The sequence below is a fragment of the Lynx rufus genome, unplaced genomic scaffold, assembly GCF_022079265.1.
Source record: "Lynx rufus isolate CCGP_SWC_20201006 ecotype Redwood Valley unplaced genomic scaffold, mLynRuf1.p SCAF_17, whole genome shotgun sequence".
In the NCBI taxonomy this organism is placed as follows: Eukaryota; Metazoa; Chordata; class Mammalia; order Carnivora; family Felidae; genus Lynx; species Lynx rufus.
The window spans coordinates 27,353,593-27,375,824 of record NW_025814831.1 but is presented as its reverse complement, the minus strand read 5'-3'; the positions used below and the strand labels follow the sequence as shown (position 1 = coordinate 27,375,824).

General features: G+C 40.2%; 1 protein-coding gene across 4 annotated transcripts in view; it reads left to right on the top strand.

Moving 5' to 3' along the window:
* Positions 1 to 22,232, top strand: part of GPATCH2L (G-patch domain containing 2 like) — a 57,451-nt gene that overhangs the window by 739 nt on the left and 34,480 nt on the right. For 3 of the 4 annotated variants that reach the window (XM_047080316.1, XM_047080319.1, XM_047080315.1), the window contains 2 exons: positions 1,535 to 2,206; positions 18,326 to 18,390. In XM_047080316.1, the coding sequence (XP_046936272.1) occupies positions 1,545 to 2,206; positions 18,326 to 18,390 (727 nt within the window). In that variant the 5' untranslated portion in view covers positions 1,535 to 1,544. Of the gene's footprint in view, positions 1 to 1,155; positions 1,409 to 1,534; positions 2,207 to 18,325; positions 18,391 to 22,232 lie in introns of those variants that run through there. The other variant, XM_047080317.1, reaches the window with a different exon arrangement.

Sequence of the window (22,232 nt, the reverse complement as noted above, 5' to 3'; positions counted from 1 at the left end):
TCAAGGTTCTTCTGTCACCTGCTGTTGGACTTGCAGTCTTTTAGGAAAGGATTCTGCACGAACGACTGCAAGTTGTTCTGTCACTTTGTTTCACGTTAATTTGTACAGTTCTGCCTGAGTTTTTAAAGCAGTAATTCTTTATTAAGGAAGTAGGTTTAGACGTGCTGTCCTCACTTCTGTTTTGGTCTCACAGGCAATTGCCTCCGAAACCCCAGTCATGGCGTTTTAAACTATTTCGTATTGCTTAAAGGGACGTGGGCATTTTATATTGTGTGGCTTTTGACACTTTGAGACGTTTTGTTTGGTTGGTAGTTTTGGAACTAGGTGTCCCCATTGCTCCCATCCATGTGGCAGATAAGCCAGACTACTGTTTTCTTCCCTTTGAAGTCGTTGGCATGGGGACAGCATGAAAATAGGTTTTAGAAAGTCCTTTGCAGAATGTAAACTGCATGAACGAAAATACCGTCTGAGAGTGGCGCCACACAGTTTTAAATTCTAATTACGGACTTGAAATACCTTGGGCTTAACAAGGGCTAGGGAAAAGTGCTAATTTAATATGTACTTAATAAGGTGTTGTACAAATTATATTAGACATTTCCCTTTAAAGGGGCATTCCAAAAATTGCTCCTGCTCTCATCCCTTGGAAGGTTTGCTTTTAAAGTGACTCCTGAAGTATGAGGGTTTGACAATAGGAAAGTTAGAAAGCAGTTGGCTAGAAATCATAGAGACTCCTCCCGTGCGTTTCATTTCAACCTGTTATATCCTGCTGTCGTGTGATGGGTACTAAAGCTCATAAGTAGGGTGATCACTTAATTTTTTGAAGGATGGGAGAAGAGCTTAAAAGTTGCTAGTTATATGTGTGTGTGTGTGTGTGTGTGTGTGTGTGTGTGTGTGTGTGTGTGTGTGTGTATGACCTACTCAACAAATGGCCTTCCCTTCTAGCTTCCAGGTGGTAGTTGGGACCATAATGGGTGCAGACTTACTCTGTTTTCTCCATTCAGGGTACAAGTGTGGGTCACTACAGTTTCTTGGATCACTAAAAGTACAAGCAGACTTCCTTAAAGTGTGTCACTGTGTTGTCTTCTCCCTTCCACAAGCATTCTTATTAGTGACCCCAGACCATAGCACAGTTGTTTATCTATGGTTTTGAAGTTGTGTGTTGTTCTGCTCCTGTCTGGTGAGACATTGTCTAATCTTTTTGGATTTTATTATTATATAATTTAGTGATGAGTTTAATTGGGAAAAAAGGGGAAAGATTTATTTCCCTGGGTTTGCTGGTTTTTGCTAATATCCTGGTTGTGATCCCGTGAGTGTTGACTTCAGGCACTTAAGGGCCAAACACCTATTTTTAGTGGCTGAAAGGAGCATGGATGGTAGGAACAGAGTCTTAAGTGTAGCCAGATGAAAGGTGAGTTTATTTTCTGTAGATAGGGTGGGCTGTGCACTGCCATGATCTGGTTTATAAAATTATTCTAAAATAACAGATCCTGTTAAGGATTTTTCTTTTTTCTTTTTCTGGACTTTCTTTTGGCAGATGTGGCCTCATGGATGAGCTGGTACATGACTTAGCCTCAGCCTTGGAGCAGACATCTGAGCAGAATAAGCTTGGTGAGCTGTGGGAGGAGATGGCCCTGAGCCCTCGGCAGCAGAGGCGGCAGCTTCGCAAAAGGAGAGGCCGGAAGCGCCGCTCGGACTTCACTCACCTGGCCGAGCATACCTGCTGCTACAGTGAGGCCTCTGAGTCGAGTCTCGATGAGGCCATTAAGGATTGTCGAGAAATGGCCCCTGTTGCCAATTTTAGTGACTCCGATGACACGATGGTAGCCAAACGGCACCCGGCTCTCAATGCCATTGTTAAGAGTAAGCAACACTCTTGGCACGAATCTGACTCCTTTACTGAAAATGCGCCCTGTCGACCGCTCCGGCGCCGGCGGAAAGTGAAGCGAGTGACATCAGAGGTGGCTGCCAGCCTTCAGCAGAAGCTCAAGGTGTCAGATTGGAGCTACGAGAGAGGCTGCAGGTTCAAGTCTGCTAAGAAGCAGCGTCTGTCCCGCTGGAAGGAGAATACTCCCTGGACCTCATCAGGTCATGGGTTGTGTGAATCAGCAGAAAATAGGACTTTCCTAAGCAAAACAGGAAGGAAAGAAAGGATGGAGTGTGAAGCAGATGAACAAAAACAGGGCTCTGATGAGAACATGTCAGAATGGTGAGATCTCTCTTACTAAGTCAAAGATTTACCTGCTTATTTTTACCCCAGGTACAAATTTACAGTCGTGATGAGTTCAACTTTCAGAACTAGCCACTGCAATGTTGCCTTTGTAGCCCTCCTTTAACCAGTCAGCTAGAGTTTATCTCTAGTTTTTTAAAGTACACTCATGATTCTATTTCCCTAGGTCAAGAAAGCTTTATGTAATGAAACACATTGTTTCTAAAAATTGTTTAAAATGTGTATCTCACATGCATAACCAAGAATTTTATTTTAAAAACAGTTTACTGCTGTTTATACCATGTAGTTCATACATCGATATTGTTAGAACCAGGGTCTCAGCAGAGGCTGGTGTGTGTGTTTGTGTATGTGAGAAAATGCTGGTACTGGGCATGTGGAGTTTGTGTACGTTTCTGGTAAGCTTCCTTTACCCGTTAAGAGTCTCGACTTCAGATACCGGGCTATAATTCTGTTCTCTGCTACTTACGGTTTGACTCTGTTGAGTTTATTTTTTATGGCTGACATCCAAGTTGTCTGAAAGACATGGTGGGGCTTTGAAAATAACAGTATTGAATCCCATTAGTTTTCAACTAAATGTCATTGAGCCATAAAAATTTGTGTCTATTGGATGCATCTTTAAAATGTCAGTGTAGATTTTGGTGACTTTGTTTTTTTCCATCTCACGTAGTCCTAGGAACATTGATAAGCCCCACCTCGATACTTTAATATTAATGTGTGGTATCTCTTTCTCAAGGAAGGTGCTCTTGGTGTTTTTTTGTTTGTTTGCTTTTAATGTTTATTTATTTTGAGAGAGAGAGAGTGAGAGTTGGGGAGGGGCAGAGAGAGAGGGAGAGGAGAGAGAGATTCCCAGCCAGGCTCCACACTGTCAGCTCTGAGCGCATCTTGGGGCTCAGTCTCACGAACTGTGACATCATGACTTGAGCTGAAATCAAGAGTCAGGCTAATTTAACCTACTGAGGCATTGAGGTGGCCCTCTTGGTGTTTTGAATGGGGGCACTTCTTTGTGGTGAGGGACCGTCCTGTGCTTCACAGGCTATTTGGCATCTCTGCATTGTTCCCATCCCCTTCATTGTATCAAACCACATGCCTGTGTGGGTGCTGCCTAGTGGGTTGGTGGTCCCAGGGGAATGTTCAGGACTGCGCCGTATGGCAGGCACTGCTATTCGTACTTTATAGAAGAAGAGATGGAGGTTAATAGCGTTTAGATAATTTGCCCATGGTCACCCAGTGGCAAAACTAGGAATCAATTCTGATTCCAGAGTTCATACTTAACCACCATGTTTTGCTGCCCTTTGGGTTTGCCTTTTCCACTGCTCTTTCCGTCTCTTCTTACCTTTTACAACTGTAGAATATCTGGCCTTTCTTAGGACTTTGCTTCTGAAGTTTGTCTGAAAAACAAAGACACAAATCTTAGGAACTGTGTTGTGAGGCTGTGTCAGTAATCAGAAAGGCTGCGTAGGTCTTTATATAAGCCCATAACCTTTTTCAGGGTGGTTTTTAGTCCAGCTTCAACAATTTTTCTCACTAACTTTATATTTGTGGGTTTGCACAACTGGTTAGGCTTATAATACGGCTTCTCTAATTTTCCTCTAATGTATATCCTAAGACCTATTTACCCAATATATATGTGTAATTTTGGGTTACAAAGGTTTTTTTTTTATCATGCTGTTTTTTTATTTTAAAAAATATATTTTTAATGTTTATTTATTTTTGAGAGAGAGGGAGACACAGAGTGCAAGTCAGGGAGGGGCAGAGAGAGAGGGAGACACAGAATCCAAAGCAGGCTCCACGCTCTGAGCTGTCAGCTCAGAGCCCGACGTGGGGCTCAAACTCATGAAACTGTGAGATCATGACCTGAGCTGAATGAAGTCAGACACTTAACCAACTGAGGCATCCAGTTGCCCTTATCATGCTGTTTTTAATCAAACAAATGTTTAGTCAATTTACAGCCGTACACAATATCAAAACCCTCAATTGAGGTGTTCAAGTTTGTGTCAATATCGAACATATATTCCAGATAATTTACTGTTGAAAATCACGATTTGTTTTTTAAATTTGAGAGACAGAGTGAGAGCGTGTGTGAGTGGAGGAGAGGAGCAGAGGGAAAGAGAATCTCAAGCAGGTTCCATGCCCAGCGTGGAGCCCGATGCGGCTTGATCGCTGGGATCATGACCTGAGCCAAAATCGAAAGTTGATCGCTTTACTGACTGAGCCACCCAGGTGCCTTGAGAATAGTGATTTTTAAAAATTGTTTTTTGCAGTGGTAGCTTGTGTATATTTCTTCTCATGACATAATTGTTCACTCTGTCTGCTCTTAAGATAACAGTCTAAGTGTGGTTCCAGATGCAGTCTGTAATCTAGTAGCGAGGCACTTTTAGTTCCTTCCTACCTCAGACACAGCTATTGCACGTATAGTCAGGTTGTGATAATAAACATTCTAGTTACCTGAGAGTCTGGATAAGTTGAAATAGGCAGCAATTCATATGAAATTCTTATTCTTTTCAAAAAATTTTTTTAAATGTTTATTTATTTTTGAGAGAGACAGAGACAGAATGCAAGTGGGTTAGGAGCAGAGAGAGAGGGAGACACAGAATCCGAAGCAAGCTCCAGGCTCCGAGCTGTCAGCACAGAGCCCGACTCGGGGCTCGAACTCACGAGCTGTGAGACCATGACCTGAGCTGAAGTCGGACGCTCAACCGACTGAGCCACCCAGACGCCCCTATTCTTATTCTTTTCATTTGAGAAGACCTTGTTACCCTGTTTGGGCTATCTGCCTGGTACATGACTTCAGAGTTCTTTTAACATTCTTTTTTTAATGTTTATTTTGAGAGAGAATATGAGTAGGGGAGAGGCAGGGTGAGAGGGAGAGAGAATCCCAAGCAGGCTCCTCGCTGTCTGCACATAGCCCAATGTGGGACTCGATCTCATGAACCATGAGGTCATAACCTGAGCCAAAATCAAGAGTCGGATGCTTAATGGACTGAGCCACCCAGGCGTCCCATCACTCTTGAGTTCTTTTAGCAACATGGATGCCCACGTTCTTGTAGCTATGAGGGAAATTAGGGTGGAATAGTAGCAGACTTAAAATGAGAACAATTCTTCTTTAGAATCTAATTATTTAGGGGTCTTAAATATGCCTTGACTTATATTGTTTCATCTGTAGTTACGAACAGAAATGCCTTGTATTTTTTCCCCCTAAATCTACTCTGTGGAGAAAGAGGGGTGACTGACTTACTCTTTGACCACAAATTATGTTCAGCCTCTCACCAGTAAGATGGAACTAAAATCTTGCCTTGATTATTAAGCATACCTTATGAATAGGACTAGCATTAGAGTATGTTTAAGTAGATGATAATTTATGATTTGGATATTTTACTATTTTGGTGAATTGATTCTCTCAAAATTTTCCTACCTTTGTTCTACATTAACAAATATTTTTAAGAATCTCCTTGGTTGCTCTTTCATAAATCTGCTTGGACATGCATCTTTGTTCTCATACAGATCAAGTGTAGAACCTTACATTTTATCAGTGATATTGAAGATTGTCAGTGTGTATGATCCAACTTGTAAAATTATTAGGATGAAGGTGATCATTAAACTTAACTTAGCCTCATCAGTGGATGGAATTCTTTTAAAAAATATGTGTCAGGTGTTTTAGGTTGGAAAATGTATGTCTCAGCCAGGGAGCTGTATTTCTAATTTCCTTAAATTCACTTTACTAATTAACCATGGAATAGTTTTAAGCTTAACCAATAATTCCTTTTCCTTTTATTTTTCTGTTCTTCCTTCAATTCTACGCCAACCAATCCCTCAAGAGTTTTGAGGAACTGGAAGTGGTTATGATACAATAGTTTTTTATACCTGCAAAAAGATCAGTTATTATTTTAGTAATTTTCCTGTGTATGTGTGTTCCATTCTAGAATGGAGAAATCCTTTTGTAAAATTCCTTTCTACTGTTTTTATTCATATTGTCTATATCACAGGTATTAGGTGATTCATAGCCTAATTTTACTCTGTTCTTCACTAACTCATCCTTTGTTTGTTCCCCTTAAATATAGTTTAGCTTCTTTGGTTTTTCTAAGTGAATTGGTTTGGTGTTGGCCTGAAGTCTCAGTCAGGAGCTTTCCTAAGGTGATGTATTAGAGGCCGATCTCACAGGAAAGAAAATATTCCCTTCTCTTGGAAGGCAAGTGACAGAGATAGAGTGCTAACCCTCCCCCCTCCTTTTCCAGCCCACGCTGACCTTCTGCGGCCCCTTGGTGCCTCTTGTTTTCTTATTTTTATAGAAAATCAATATCCCTTCTGACACAAACAATAGCTCAGAAGCAAGAATAAATGGGAGAAAGCTGAGATCTCTGTCCATCACCTCTCACTTTACCTCCCCAAACTCTTTAATTATGAGCATGCTTTGCTCCAGGTGTTTGTGACAGTGAAATTGCTAAATGAGGACCATTTTAACCAAAGATTGGGTGATCAGTAACACTCTATAGCAGTACCTTGTTGGATCAATAGTATTCATTATTTCATGGTTAAGGTAAGTAGCCTCCTTTGCAAGTGGAGGTCATTAATCAGGGAATACTGGAAAGAATGTATGTGGTAGGTTGAGGTTGCCCTGTTTCCTATTCCATAACTGGAGGTGCTGACCAAGAGTATATTTACCATTGTTGCAAATGGTACTATTGTATTTGAGAGTTCTGAATAGCTAGCATAGCGTGCGTCCATAGATTTATGCAGAGTTCTGCTAGTATATCCTTGGGAACAACGGAGAAAGACACCTTGGGAGATGGATTTGATACTACTGTATTTGAAAATCTGTCTCTTGAAAGAAGTGTGTTAGGATTATTCTGTGTGACTCCAGAGGATGGAGGTAGGGCTCATAAAAATGGAAAGCACAGAGAGTTAAGACGTTGCCTCATTGTCAGATACAACATTCCAAAAATTCGACCTCTGTAAAAATGAAATGAATTGTTTCACCGGGTAATGAGTTCTAGGTCACTGAAGGGGTTCAAGCCTGGGCTTGGTGACCACTTACTGAGTTATTGTAGAGTTGGCGAGACTGCGCTGCATGACCTCTAAGGTCCCTTGTAACACTGAGACTCTGGAACTCTTTCCAGTCACAGCCTCCTTCCAGTGCATCATTGTAACTTCGTAGTGTAAAAAACATTTGATAAGCAATATCAGCTGCCCATTAAAATGCTTAGGAAGACAGAAAACATTGTAAACTCACATCGCCAGGAACCAGGACTTAGAGTTGGCCTCTCGCCAAGATAGTGACAAACCACAAGGCTGATAGATGTGCAGTTGGAAGCCCACATCGGCAGTGCTGAGCCTACGCTGAAGGTATGTAGTGAGACCCTTCATTCTCTGTCTATAGTCAGGCCTTTGTTCAGAAACGCAGGTCCATTTTAGTCAGAAAATCAGGCAGCCGCAGTGTGAGCAAGTGTTGTTCCGTCCTCTACTGTAGTCCCCTCTTGCCCAGTTTCTTTCTGTGGTTTTAGTTAACCCTCAACCAGATGTGGTCTGGAAGCAGGTGATGCACCTTCTGACATTCCGTCAGGAGGAGGAGGAGCAGCCTAACAGTACGTCACAGTGCCTGCATGGTTCACCTCACTTCATCTCATTTCCTAGGCATTTTATCCTGTCACATGATCATCAGAAGAAGGGTGAGTAGAAGATATTTTGAGAGAAAGAGCCCACATTCACATAACTTTTATTATAGTATATTGTTATATTATTAGTTATTGCCTCTCTTTTACTGTGCCTAATTTATAAAATTAAACTTAATCATGGATACATATGTATAGGAAAAACACATGGTATATATACGGTTAGGTACTATCTACAGTTTCACGCATCAGTGAGAGTCTTAGAACTTCTCTGCCGTGCGGAGAAGAGGGGATACTGTACTTCCCAATCTGTATCTTTGAGTTTCTGTTTGGAGGCTCTAACTCCCAGAATATACTTGGATAAGGAATTAGTGTTTTCTGTGTGTGTATTTGTGTTTGGAGTAGGAGGCAGTCACTGCAAATTCAGTCCTGGGAAATACATTCTCCAAGAATAAAGTTTACTGTTGGCATGGGGAGAGAAGAAAAAATCACTCTTAGTGGTGCATTCTAGAAATTGCAGTGTTTTATATATCTTTATATATTGTAGACTCTTGGAATGGGGTCAGAATAAGGCAGTGACAGTTAGAAGAAGATCCTGTCTTGGTCCCACATAACTATATGAGGTAAAAGCCTACCAGTGACACTGGGTGTTAGGCCAGGAGCTCTACACATTGTCTTCGCCAGTTGTAGATGTGGGAAGCATGTTACCTATATCCAAGAGAATAGAGAATGGGACCAGGGGTCATTTACACACCCTTTCTGTTGGCAAGTAACGAGATTCTAGGTAAACCAGTTTTCAGCAAGAGGCCTTTCAGCAAGTTCTGTGGAATAAGGGAAAAGGAACATTATCCTGAAAGTTCAGAGGAAAAACACATATCCAAAAATGATTGCCAGTGGAAACCAGAACATTTTAGAAAGTCTTCTTTAGGATGCGAAAAAGACATAGTCACTTTGGAATAGGAACAGTTAACTCATAAGGAAAGAAAGATGGCTATTTGAAAACCCAGTAGTATGGGAGGAAAAATGTAAGGAAACTGATGTAATTGCAGTGTTAAAACAAGACAATTCATTCTGTGGAAAATTGAGTTGATTTGGAAAACTTTGGAAGCCCTCCCAAGATGCAATGAGAGGAGGTGATAATGAGAGAGAAGTTGATAGATCTGGAGAACAGAAGATAGAGGGCCTGTCTATGAGTATGTAAATATTTCAAAGGAAGAAACTGAAACATTGGAATAGAATAATGATTTAAAAAATAGAACTGAAGAGAAAAGGCATTCTTGGGTTGAAAAATTATAAAGATTAAAAGGGAAAATGAATGAACAGACACATACTACCTAGACCTATCCTGGCAGAAGTTTGCATTCTGCCTTGGTGCAGGGGTGGAACAGGTATAAAGAACAATTTTTTTTTTTTAATGTTTATTTTGGAGAGAGAGAGAGAGCGCGCATGAGCATGTGCAGGGGAGGGGCAGAGAGAGAGAGAGAGGGAGACAGAGGATCTGAATTGGGTTCTGTGCTGACAGGAGAGAGCCAGACGTGGGGCTTGAACTCATGAACTATGAGATCATGACCTGAGCTGAAGTCGGACACTTAACCAACAGCCACCCAGGCTCCCTGGGTATAAAGAACAATTTTAAAAGGGATGAAAACAAGGCTGGCATTTATTCCTACAGTACTAAGTGTGAAGGGCTGCAGTTGCCTGTAGAATTTTGGAGTGGGGGGGGGGGGAAGATTGCTCTTCTACTCCCCCCCTGAATTTTATGTATAGCCAAGATAGATTTCATATGGAAAAGCAGCAGAAAGTCATTCTTAGACATTCAGGTCTCGGAATATATGTTCTTTAAAAATTTACTCTGCAAAGACATTTCTTCTAACTGAACATGAATCACTATTAGCTCTAAGAAAAGGTAAGTCGTAAAAGGATGGGTGGGCTTCTGTAAGGCACACCCCCCTAGCTCAGTAGCAGAGTCCTGGGGAAAATCATTAAATCTTTACCCAGTATACCTGATTGCAGGGGCTGCACTAATAAGCCTGTGAAACCAGTGAGGCTGTTTCTTTTGTGGTGTGGTATCCTCCGAGTGAAACCAGAAAACAAACTCCTTCATTATACATTCTTACAACTTATTAAGTTATTGTGGGAATAATTTTGCAGTTGGTGTGAGATATTTCTCTGAAAAACCTCTCCCTTGGTCATAGTTACTTTTAGACTCTGAAATCTGACTGTATACGGTTATAGATATGCCACCTTGACCCAGGAAAAAAATTGAGCGAAGATGTCTTTGGGCTCTGGGTCTAGGAGTGACTTTTCCTTTCTGTTTTTCTGAATTCGAAGACGATTTAAAATTTTTGTTAAGTGCATTATTTAATAAAAAGTTAAAATGAAAACCCCTTATCTTTTAACATGATGGTAGAGGCCATTCTCTCTCTCCTGTTTGTTTCTTTTAAAATTAGATGTGTTTGTTTCTTTTAAAATTAGATGTAAAAGATCCATCTTATTCAAGATACTTGGTTAGTAATCCAGGTGTTAACTTATTGATACCGCTGTTTTAATTATAGGTAATAAACGAATTCCTTATTTTATTTTATTTTATTTTATTTTTTTTTAATTTTTTTTTTTTCAACGTTTATTTATTTTTGGGACAGAGAGAGACAGAGCATGAACGGGGGAGGGGCAGAGAGAGAGGGAGACACAGAATCGGAAACAGGCTCCAGGCTCCGAGCCATCAGCCCAGAGCCCGACGCGGGGCTCGAACCCACGGACCGCGAGATCGTGACCTGGCTGAAGTCGGACGCCTAACCGACTGCGCCACCCAGGCGCCCCATGAATTCCTTATTTTAGTTGAGACAGGTATAAACTACTCTTACTCAGTTCTAAATTTATAGTCCTTTGTGGTTAGGAATATGAAAGAACCAGCGAGCTGTCAGGTCAGAGGACAAGGTGTGTTTTTTCTCTCAATTATGAGAATTCAGAGATTTGTCTTATTCAAATTAGAAGCTTTTGTTAGGGCTAGAAAGTAGGGAGTTATTTTCGAAAAAGAATTCACAAAAATACTGTATTATTTATTGTGTCAGAAAAAAAAAAAAAAAAACTGCCCTGAAACTTAGTAGCTTTAAGTAACATTTACAGTTTCTGAAGTCAGGAATCTGGGAGTAGCTTAGCGGGGTGGTTCTGGTTCCGAGTCTCATATTGTCACAGTCAAATTGTTGATTGGGGCTGTAGTTGTCTCAGGGCATAACTGTAACTGAAGGATCCACTTCCAAGCTCACTCAGGGCTGTTGGCAGATTTCAGTTCCTTGTAGGCTGTTGGACTGTAAGTTGCTTTCCACAGGGGCCCCTCCACGGGGCTGTTCGTATTCTCAAGACATGGCACTTGACTTTCCCTAGGGGTAATGATTTGAGAGAGAGAAAGAGAGAGAGCATACCAGCCCTCACTGAGTGTCCAAGAGGGAAGCCACAGTCTTCTATAATCTAATCTCAGAAGTGACCTACCGTTACTTCTTCCTATGCCATTGGTCGTCACACAGACCAACCAGGCTGGGAAATACCAGGATGCTGGGATCATTGGGAGTCATCTGACAGTCTAGTTACCACAGATGGCTCTCCATCTTCTGGAATTTTTTCCTGACTTAGTGTGAAGCTAGATTCAGGAATGGTATTTTCAGAGTATCTGTCCCTAGAATTTGGGGGAATGTTTTTACTTTGATTTCAAAGGAAGGGCATTCAGGAACTCTAAGGACAAGCGAAGGTATAGATAACTGAGAGTGTATTTTGTTGTAAGTATGTATACTGAAGGTGAATATTTATTTTTAAAATTCAAAATATGGCATTAAGATGGAGAGCTTTTTCCAAAGTGAGTCCCTAGTTTGTTTTCTTGGTGTTCAACGTGTTTGATGCATTTTTAGCTGATATAGTTAGAGTCAAAACATAGAGTTTCAGCTGTGTCTGAATGTTTTAACTAGCAAAAAGCAAAGGAACATTCTTTCCCAAGTTCAGTTAATCTGTTAGCATTTTCAGGAGAATGAAAATGAGAAGTGCTGAATTGAAAAGTAGCTCATGAAGAGAGAAACGTGGAATTACTTGGTAAATGAATCTGTGCACCATCCATGTTTTGGCGGCCATTCAGCAAGCTCATGGACTTTGGAAATACACCGTACTAGCTCTGACGTTTATTTGCTATGTAATGTTGGGCAACTTGCTTGCCCTCTCGAGGCTTCATTACTTCACTTGTAATATGAGGTTGACATAGTTACCTTATAGAGTTTTGCAGTAGAAGAAATGTAATAATGAATGTAAAGCTCTTAGTACTTTGCCCGGCCTGTACTAGAACTCAGTAAATGATATTACTTGAATCAATAATGAATTCTGTATTAATAATTTCTATTAATGATTTGAACTATTATTATTAATAAACAACTATAAAATTATTGATTAAAATTATTAATATAGAATTGTTATCTAATACTTTTGTACTATCAATAATTTTCTTATTAATAATTCTTATTAATAATTTTCTGGAACTCCACTCAAGTACCAAACCCCTTCTTGAGACACTTCTGGTTTGGATATCTACTGAGAGTTGTGTCTCCCTCTCTTGGATGAAGCCCCATATAGAGAACATATTAGATTTCATAAGCCACATTTATTTTCCATTCAAAATGAGAACAGATTCAAGTCCCATAGAATGTTGTTTTTCTTTCCTGGAGTATAATTGTGAGTCCTATAGAATTTAGATTGCTATTTAATAAAAAGACTGTCAGGGAATTAACACTATCATCTGCTAAAATAATAATATTGGAGACATATGAGAATTAGCACCTTAGAGGTAGCTTCTGAATCTTTCATCCTTTGGTTCTGTATAAGATTCTAGAGTCTACAAAGTGGGTTCACATACCTCATATCATCACATCCTCAGAACAGCCTTGCAGGAAATAGTATTAGAGAAGTGAAGTGATACGGCATTGGAGGCCATAGAAGGGGAAGCAGCAGCTGATCTGAAGGAGTTCATTCCATATGTAACATTTGCTGAATGCCTGCTGTGTGCCGGGTGCCGTGCTAGGCATTGGGGAGACTGAAATGAGCAAGATCTTACCCTCTTTCCAAGCCTGGATCTCTCTCTCCTCTCTCTGCCTGGGCTGGGCAGGGAGGAGTGATCTGTACAACTCTTGAGTAGTTTCAGTTCTACCAGTTGGCCTGAAGGTCCAGCTACCTTCTCATGATTCCTGGGATCCAGAGGCCTCAGGCTCTTTGAGGCCCTGGCAAGAGAATGGCATTGTTGCTACTATGGGATGTTGACCTCTGTCCTTGAAGGCCGGCTTTATCCAGCAAAAGTGCACAGCCTCCTCTCTGAAGTGGTTTTCCTTAACAAGATGCCCTGCCCGCTTCATCCTGTGCTTTATCACTATAGACGAGGGTTCTCCCCTTTGGCACTACTGGCGTTTTTGAGTCAGATGATTACCTGTTGTGAGGGTTGTCCTGTGCATTGTAGGATGCAACGCTCTACCCAGTAGATGCCAGTAGGACACCAACCCCCCCTCCCCTGCTCCAAGTCCTGACAAACAAAAATGTTTCCAGACATTGCCACATGACCCCGCGGGTGCAAGGTGGGAGTGGGGGTGAGGAGAAGGGGGTAAAATTGCTTTGAGTTGAGAGCTACTGCTGATGTTTCTAGGTGCTGATCTGGGGTTTTCACTTGATTGATTTTGCTTTCACCAACAAGCGTCAGTTTCAGATTTAGAGAACTTAGTAAGGCCAAAACATTGAGCTCTTGTATAGAATAAATATACTGTAGTTTTTAAAACTTTGTAACTGAGAGTTTTTGCCAACTTGAAAAAATACCCTTTAATTGCTCCTCAAAAGGGCAAACGGTTCATTTTCAGAACTTGGAAGGAAGAGCAATTCAGATGAAAGCATTTTAAAGTTCATACGAAGGTTTACAATATTGAGCTCAGAGTGTTTGCCCTGGAATCAATGATTCAAGTGGATGAGGGGTATCAATAGTGTTTTATTAGGCTTGATTCCTGTAATAATCTCCTTCTCTGAGAGTGGATGCCAATCATCTGGTCTACCAAGAGTGTCTTGGATTACCAAGATGCCCAGCAGGAAGGTTAGAGGGATAGATGTGTGATAAAACAGAAAAAGCAAAATGTTCATTGCAGTGTGTGACGTGCGGTAGGTGATGTGATGGAGTGTGAGTGGTAACTGGAACTTCTTTCAACCTTTTCATATGTTTCAAAGTGTTCATAATACAATGTTGGAGGAGGGAAGCCTCTAGAACTGCAGGTTAGTGGGACTTTCTTTACACTTCTGTTTTTTCAGCTCGATGTGGTTTGGTTTCTTTTCTAACATGTAATAATAATTAGGTAATACAATTGGTGGTCTAAAACCCAGGCTTTAATTTTATTTGTGTCTTATTTAAAATGGTGGCTATGCTGCTGAATTCAGTGTGGGAACATTTTTTAGGGACAACCACTGTAGAGAAGTGTGATGCATTATTACTGTTTTTACTCACATAGAAATACTTTTGAGGTGTTTTCTGATTTCTAAGAAGGGGAGATTTCCTCAGTGTTACATGGTTAAATTGTAGGCTTGCACACCCCCTTATTTGCAGAGTATTATTCATTGGAAAGCATTCTTTTCACATCCTTCTCCCGTGGTTTAGACTAGGTTTCTTATAAAATGTACACCTTTATATTGTTATTGAGACGTTTCTTTGTTAGTTTTAGGACTGGGTAGAGTGCTTTCTGGTGTATGGTAAATAGTCAGTGCTTACTAAGTGAATGAGTAGAAGTTTAGGAGAAATGGGGGAGGGGGCTTTTCCTCCTTTTGCTGTGAGAAACTAATTGCCCTAATTTTTTGAATTTTTTGAATGATGTATAAATTATTTGTAGGGTTAATACATTTTTAGAAATTTTAGAAATATTCTAGGAGGATTTTATTTTTAATGCAGACTATTTATAGGTGAGAACCATGTGAGAACAGGGAGTCCAGAACAGCTCCCAAAGCAAAGACAGGAGGCATTGCTGCCTATAGGAGTTGCTGCCATTTTAGGAAAAGATGAGATTTCACACCTGCTATCTTTGTGGGTTTTGTGTAGTTTTTCTGAAGATTAACAAAGGCTGAATTTTTGTCTTCCTGACTAAACTTCAGAGGACCACAAGTAGAGTGGACACTAAAGGTAGGATCACACTTTTTTCTTACAAAAATCAGGAGCAGAGCTTTTTCTCCTTGCCTAGTAAAAAGGCTCATGGCAAAAAAGTTATAAACAAATTTGAAGGTTTTGAGATAGGAAAAACATGTAGGATTCTGTCACCTTTTAACTTTTTGACCTTGTGAACTACAAAGGTGCTAAAAGAAACTTATGTTTATTGAAAGGTAGCTTAGTTTTAATAGACCATTAAACATTCTGTTTAGTTAGCTAAATTAACATTTTCTAAAAGCGTTTATTTTTATTTATTTTGAGAGAGAGAGAGAGAGAGAGCAAGTAGGGGAGGGACAGAGAGAGAGGGAGACAGAATCCCAAGCAGGCTCCGCACCATCAGCACAGATGTGGGGCTCGAACTCACGAACTGTGAGATCCTGACCTGAGCCGAAATGAAGAGTCGGATGCTTAACCGATTGGGCCACCCAGGCACCCCATAAATTAACATTTTATAGTTGACTAAATCGCTATTAAATCTCACTAAGCTGATTTTTTTCGAAGCAGATCTCAGAGCCAGAAGTGAATGAAGTCTTCAGGACTGGACAACTTTGTCTTCTAATTTGGAAGGGGAAACATTTGCTTCTACTTTCTAGCTAGCACTACATTTTTGCATGCTGTATCATAGTGTTTATGTGCAGATATGCCACGAAGTTCCCACTTTTGTCTTTTTTCTCATCAAATCATGCTGACAATTTCTTACGTATGATTAGATTTCCACAATGCAAGTTCTTCTGAGGGAATAAATAGAATTAGCAGATGCTATCCAATGTACTAGTTACTTCCAGATACCAGTAGACTGGTGATACTTTTATGTCATAACCATGCTGTAAGACAAACTATTTTCTCTGTGAAGAAAATGCTTATCTCCCTTGATCATAGTCTTAAACTCCTGGTGATATTTCTGTAACATCATTGCCATTCCTCGAATTAACTATATACAGAAAGCTTATAGACATGTTTAATCCAGGCTCTTTCAGAAACCGTGAGTCCTCTTAAATGCTGTCGACAAAAATAGAAAAGGTATAGTGACACGAAGGCTTTAGGTTACCAGCACCTTTCTTGATCCAGCAGATTTCTTTGAGCTTACCCCCTTGGTTTAGAATACGAGGAGAGAACGGCATCCGTGCAAAAAAGGATCAAGGAGCACTGTATTTTGTAGTACTTACAGGTGGCTGGAAATGAATGGGGAAAAGAATTGATAGATTTTGTAATAAAGCAAGCAGTTTAAATTTTATAATGGTAAATACTCAAGAGTAGAACTTGTACATGTAGAGTAGGGATCAGCAAACTTCCTCTGTAAAGAGCCAGATAGTAAATATTTTAGGGATTTGCTTGTGATATGTTCTATGTTGCCACCACTCAGCTTTGAAGTTGTGGTGTGAAAGCAGCCATCGATGATATGTAAATGAATAACTGTGGCTCTGTTCCAATAAAACTTTACTTATGGACACTGAAATTTGAATTTCATATCATTCCCACGTGTCACAAAATTCTTCTTTTGATTTCTTTTTTTGCTGTAAAAACCATTCTTAGCTCACAGGCTAAAATAGGTGCAGGCTGTCATGTGCTGACCCCTAAATCTCAGTTAGTGATACTGCAAACTAATAAAGTATATATAACGTGCTGATGGGATAGCGTATCTGTTCTATACTTTAATGTGCTTTTCCTGCTTACTGTGAAGAGGAGTTAAAATAATATCAAATTTGGTCTATCTTTGAGGCCAGATGAGGATAATAAAGTGGTAATATGAGAGACTGTGTAGTAGAACTCAAGGGAGTTAGACCACTAACTTCACAGTTCCTCTAACTCAGAAGTAGGAAGGGTGCAGTGCTCAGGGAGGATGGCCTCTGGTTTTACCCACAGAGCTCCTTGAAGATTCTAAATCCATCAGAATCCAGTAGTATAGTTTTGTGACACATTTCTTACGACAACACCCGAGAAAGTTCTCACTTATCAGTACAGAAGAAAAGAAAATGAAAGAACGTTTAAATAAATCGAGTTATGTTTTATTGGCTCTTGCTGCAGCAAATTTCTTGGATCTCTTCAGAGATAAACTTAAGCGAGGAAAGAGCACAGCTACTTAATTTAATCAGCAGTTTAAGGATTTCGTGTTGGCAAGATATTTGGACATGTTGCAAAAATACAAAATATTTTCACATTTTTGATCCAGAAATGTAGACTGGGATTTTGCCAAGCCTATTGCTTATGCAGTATGATAAGAATGTTTCTTCCTTGCTCTGGTTCCTTCCATCTTTTAGAGTAGGTGAAAAAAAATGGCGAGTTTGGAAGGAAACACTCCCAATCAAGGGAATAGCTAAAATTGTAAAGAATAGGGAAATTTTTCCTGAACCAGATCAAATTTAATGGAGATTAGGCCCAAGACATTGCAGCATCAGAAGAGGCAGAATCAATTGTTAGTAATAGCTCAGAAAATGAAGCAAATTGAACAGAAGTCTACAGAGCAAAAGTTGTATTTCATTGGCTTCAAATGGAGTTTGTTTATACCTTTTTATTTTTAACCTTCTGTTTTGAGAATGAATTTTGTTGTGTCCACTTCATATCGGGAAGACATTAAATTTAGAAAATGTAACTTTGGTCGTACTGACTTTTTTCCTGTTCATGGATTTTTGTTTGCTGCTTTGTAAATGGGAACAAAACTTGAGAGATGCTACATGTCTTAGAGTTGGACAGTTTCATTTGAAACCGAGAGTTAACAGTATTTAAAAAAAAAAAATCATTGGTAAATTTGTGTTGTTTAATACATCCAACCAAGTTGAGATTAGTTTTGTGAGCCTTAATAAATAAGTTTTTTTTTTTAAGTTTGTTTATTTTGAGAGAGTGAGTGGGGGAAGGGCAGAGAAAGAGAGAGGAGAGAGAGTCCCAGGCAGGCTCCGTGCCGTCAGCACTGTCAGCACAAGGCCTGATGTGGGCTCTATCCCACGAACTGTGAGATCATGACAAAATCAAGGCAAAATCAAGAGTTGGACCTTTAACCGACCGAGCCACCCAGGTGCCCCACTAAATAACTCTCCAGTGCTAACCTAACAAAGTGACTTTTGGTATTTTTTAAGTATTTTGAAATAGAAGTATAAGTTTTGGAAGTTTCCCTAGGTTTTGTTTTACAGGAAAATAAGCTTTCCTCTGTGGCTTAATTATGAAATTTAATTTCTGATTGGCTAATGAGCCAGAGTGAAATTAGGCAAACGGGATGTTTTGATTTGAAAACCTGAAGAATGGACGCTGCTTTGGTTTTGACAGGATCTGATGTGTTCTCTTGTGTTTGTCTCTTTTCAGTGAAACCAGCAGTGTGTGTAGCAGCAGTGACACAGGGCTCTTTACCAATGATGAAGGACGGCAAGGTAATCTTGATCCCAGCTTTGGGGTGTTGGTTGAGTATTTCTGGGAAGATTCGAATGATTATAGGAATAAGTCACTGAGAATATGGTGGTTGTCTGTGGCAGTGGTTCTCAAACTTTAAGGCATATAAGAGCCACCTGGTGAACTGTTAAAACTGCACATTCGGAGGTCCTACAAATCAAATAGATCTAGTTAGATATGGCTTTTGGAATCTGAATTTTTCACAAGTACCTGCAGTCATTTTCATGCAGGTAGTTTAGACTTTGAGAATCATTGATTAGGGGGATAGCGGATTAGGGGGATAGTGTCAAGGATAGGACTTTTGGAAGTTGCTTTTAATTAGAACCAAAAAATATCCTTCTGTATTAGCTCCTTCATTGGATATTAAGACATTCTTATTTTTACATAGGAAGAGTTTATTTTTATAACCTTGTTTATAAATGATCATAGTGTTCTAGATGAATATATTCTAGAAAACATCTTCTTTCTAATGGTGAGACTTCTGAAATTCAGTATAGAACACTGTGGATAAGACTGGTATAATTTAATTACCAGTTCTTTATTTTTACAACTTAAACAGTCATTTGAGACTTTGTTTTTATCGGGTACACTTGCTTAGGACCATACTAACTATGTTCCAATAAGAGTTTCATATAGCTCCTTTGGACTGTAATTCTCTTCATCTAAATAAGGGATTTGTAGCTCTCTAAAGTCCCTTCTAGCTCTGGGATCCAGTGATTTTTCTTCAAGGGTTAAGTGATCAAAGGACAAAAACACAATGGCTACATGTCTAGGCTGATCGAGAAGAGATCCTGGGACCGTGAGACTCCGGATCCGAGTTCTGATTTTGGAAAGAGATTGCGGGAGGTTATCTCCCCCATACCTCAGAGTTGTGGGCATGGATGGGGTTGCTGAGCTTCTTATTGTAATGGAGGTTATTGTGAATACATTTCTGTCCCTTTCGGATTCTGAGGGAGCTAGGTGTCATTAGAGGCTGTGTGTATATACTCCCAGATTGGGTGCAACTAGGGTCTTGATTCTTTTGTCTTTGCTTGAATGAGCTAGTGTATACAAATTTTGCTCTTTTTCTTTGCTTTTATACTGTTCTATGAAGTATCATAATGTGTCTTTTGAAGATTATGATATATAATTATACAGAGGTGTAAGAAAGTGTGGACCTGTTATGACAGATTAAGTTTCAGGCCTTCGGAAAACCTTTTTACTAATAAGCATTCCTTGCTTTATCGTGGAAGATTTTAGAATATTCTATAGCCCTAGCTTTCCTCTCTATCTCTGCTTCAACTTCATGCATTCTGGTGATATTTGGATACTTAGAGTTCTCAGCACAAAGCTATGTCATTTCCTGCTTCCATGTCTTTGTTTATGCTGGTGTCTCTGCCAGAAATCTCATCCCCACCTTTTCTTGACCGGTTGGTCATCCACCTAGACGGTTTTCGTTTTGCCCCTCCAGGGCATATTTATGGACTGTGTCAGTGGGTTGTTTTTTCCCCCTCAATTTCTTATTGGATTTGGCCAATAGGAGGCATTAGCAGAAGATTGGAGGGAGGAAGGTGAATGAGACTGAGTGAATTTTGTTAAGTTTTTATTATGGTAATACTGTTTAACAGCCCCAAAATTTCAGGGGTTTACCTCACTTATTTCTTGCTATGGGGCTGCGTGTGGGCTCAGGCTCAGCTGATCTAACCTGGGCTCAGCTGGTCTCCAGGCTTTAAGTTAGGTTTGTATCTATCTACTCAGTGTATCCTGTCCTGGGACCTCTGCTGGAAGAGCAATGACTGTTCTTGGCACGGACTTTTCCTGGTGGAAGACGTGAATGCTAAGTGACCAAACCAGAGCTTGGCGACCAAGCCATATTTAAAAAAGCTTTTGCTTGGATCATGTCTGCTAATGTTCTACTACCCCAAGTGAGTTATATGACAAGCCTTATGTCAGTGGGAGGAGGAAGTATGCTCTGCCTGAAGGGGAAGGCTCTGGAATTCTGTGGGTAAAGGCAGAAGGCATGGATGTGTGTTACCACAGGGAGGTAGCGAAGAGTTGGAGACAGTAATACAGTCTGCGACTTTGGATTGTAGCTTTCTTGGGCTCCCTTTCTGTTGGACTGCTGGTTGGCAGTGGTGGTGTTCCTCTGCCAAAGGCCACCACCCCTGTTGGCAGTCTTCTGTAACCTAAGCTTTCTCTCTGGTCTCTAGTAACCATTCTCTCTCCTTGCTGCTTCAGGTCTAGGAAAGGTAAAGACTTCCTGCCGGGCTGGCTCCAGGGTGCTTCACCATCCCTTATTGGTTCCTCTTAATACTATCTACTCCTTTGTAAATAGTCACCTTATTGAGGTCTCCATTACTGCATTTAAGTGTGTGCACATTTCCTGGAGGGAATCTGGCTGGATGTCACAGTCTGTGCAGGCATCATCTCCTAGAACCAACCCTTGCTCTTTCTTTCCCTGTACTTTCTTACCGCTTACCATATGACTTTATTCATAGATGTGTGCCTTTTCCATTGAGGCTTTCTCAAGGTACGAATTTTTTTTATTATTTGCAACTATAGTAGGTAACACATTGCCTGGCATATAGTAAGCTCTTAATAAATGGTTATTATGAAACTCAGAAAAGGGGAAAATTCTCCTCTTTCTCCCTCAAACAGAATTATACATAGAACCTCAGATTATGAAACAGATAACCTGTTTTGGTTAAAGCGTGATTCTAGAGGAGCAGGAATTCTGGAACCTGACCCATCAGCCTCTTCCTTATTCTCCGGCAGTACTCTTCTGGGGAGCTGCTGCATCATGCATCCACAGGAGCCCAGGGTAGGGGACTACTGGTCTGAATGATTTCACAAGGTTTCCTTTGGTTCAGTGAAGCCCTTTTTGTATTGTCAAAAATCTTGAGTGAATGCTTGAGTATTAAAAAAAAAAATGCCATTATGGGATGCCATTTGTCATCAGAAAATATTATCTTAGCTAAATATACTGTTTTAATAAATGGCGTAAGGAGTGTCTATGAATAAGAAAGGAATTAATATATTCACATGCAGAGAAACTAATCATTGTTAATTCTAATGCCTATCTTTAATCCATCTATGCACCTGGTTTAGTAAGATGCTTTTAGAGCAGTAGTTCTCAAAATGTCCTGAAGTCAGCGCAGCATCACTAGGGAACTTGTTAGAAATGCAAATTTTTGATCCTGCTTGGACCAGAATCAGAAACTTTGGGGATAGGACCCAGCAGTCTGTGTTCTAACAACCGTTTTTGGTCGTTCTGATGTACGTTGAAGGTTGAGGGCCACTGTTCTGGAGAAATAGCCATTGATGGTATGCTTTTATAAGGGAACACTTTGAGTAACTTCTTTATGAGCATTTTCATTTTCCCTTTTAGAGATCTCCACAATGAGTTAAGAGTTATCATTACCATGGATGTAAGTGGCCCGTGAATCTGATACTTCATGTGCTTAACATGGCCTGAGCAGTTTCCCTGGGATCTGGCACACATTAGAGAATGAAGGCATTATGAACACTTTAGATGTTCTTGTCATGAATCCCTTCATCCTTGGTATTTTGAACGGAGTATGGGATGGCAGACATGAAGTTATCAGTCTTACTACTCTTTGTGGGTGGGAACAAGGTCTCTTGCAAACTGAGATGCTGTCATTGTAGCCAGTAGAAAGAGGTTTGAACTAAGAGTCTGGCTATATGGGTCTAGTCTTGACTTTGTCACTAATGACGAGTTTGGCCTTGGTTGAATGGTATAACTTCTTGACAGATCTTGGGAGGTTATATTGCTTGTCTCTGTGGTTATTTTTTTCCTGGTTACTTGAATTGCTAGTGTCAAGAT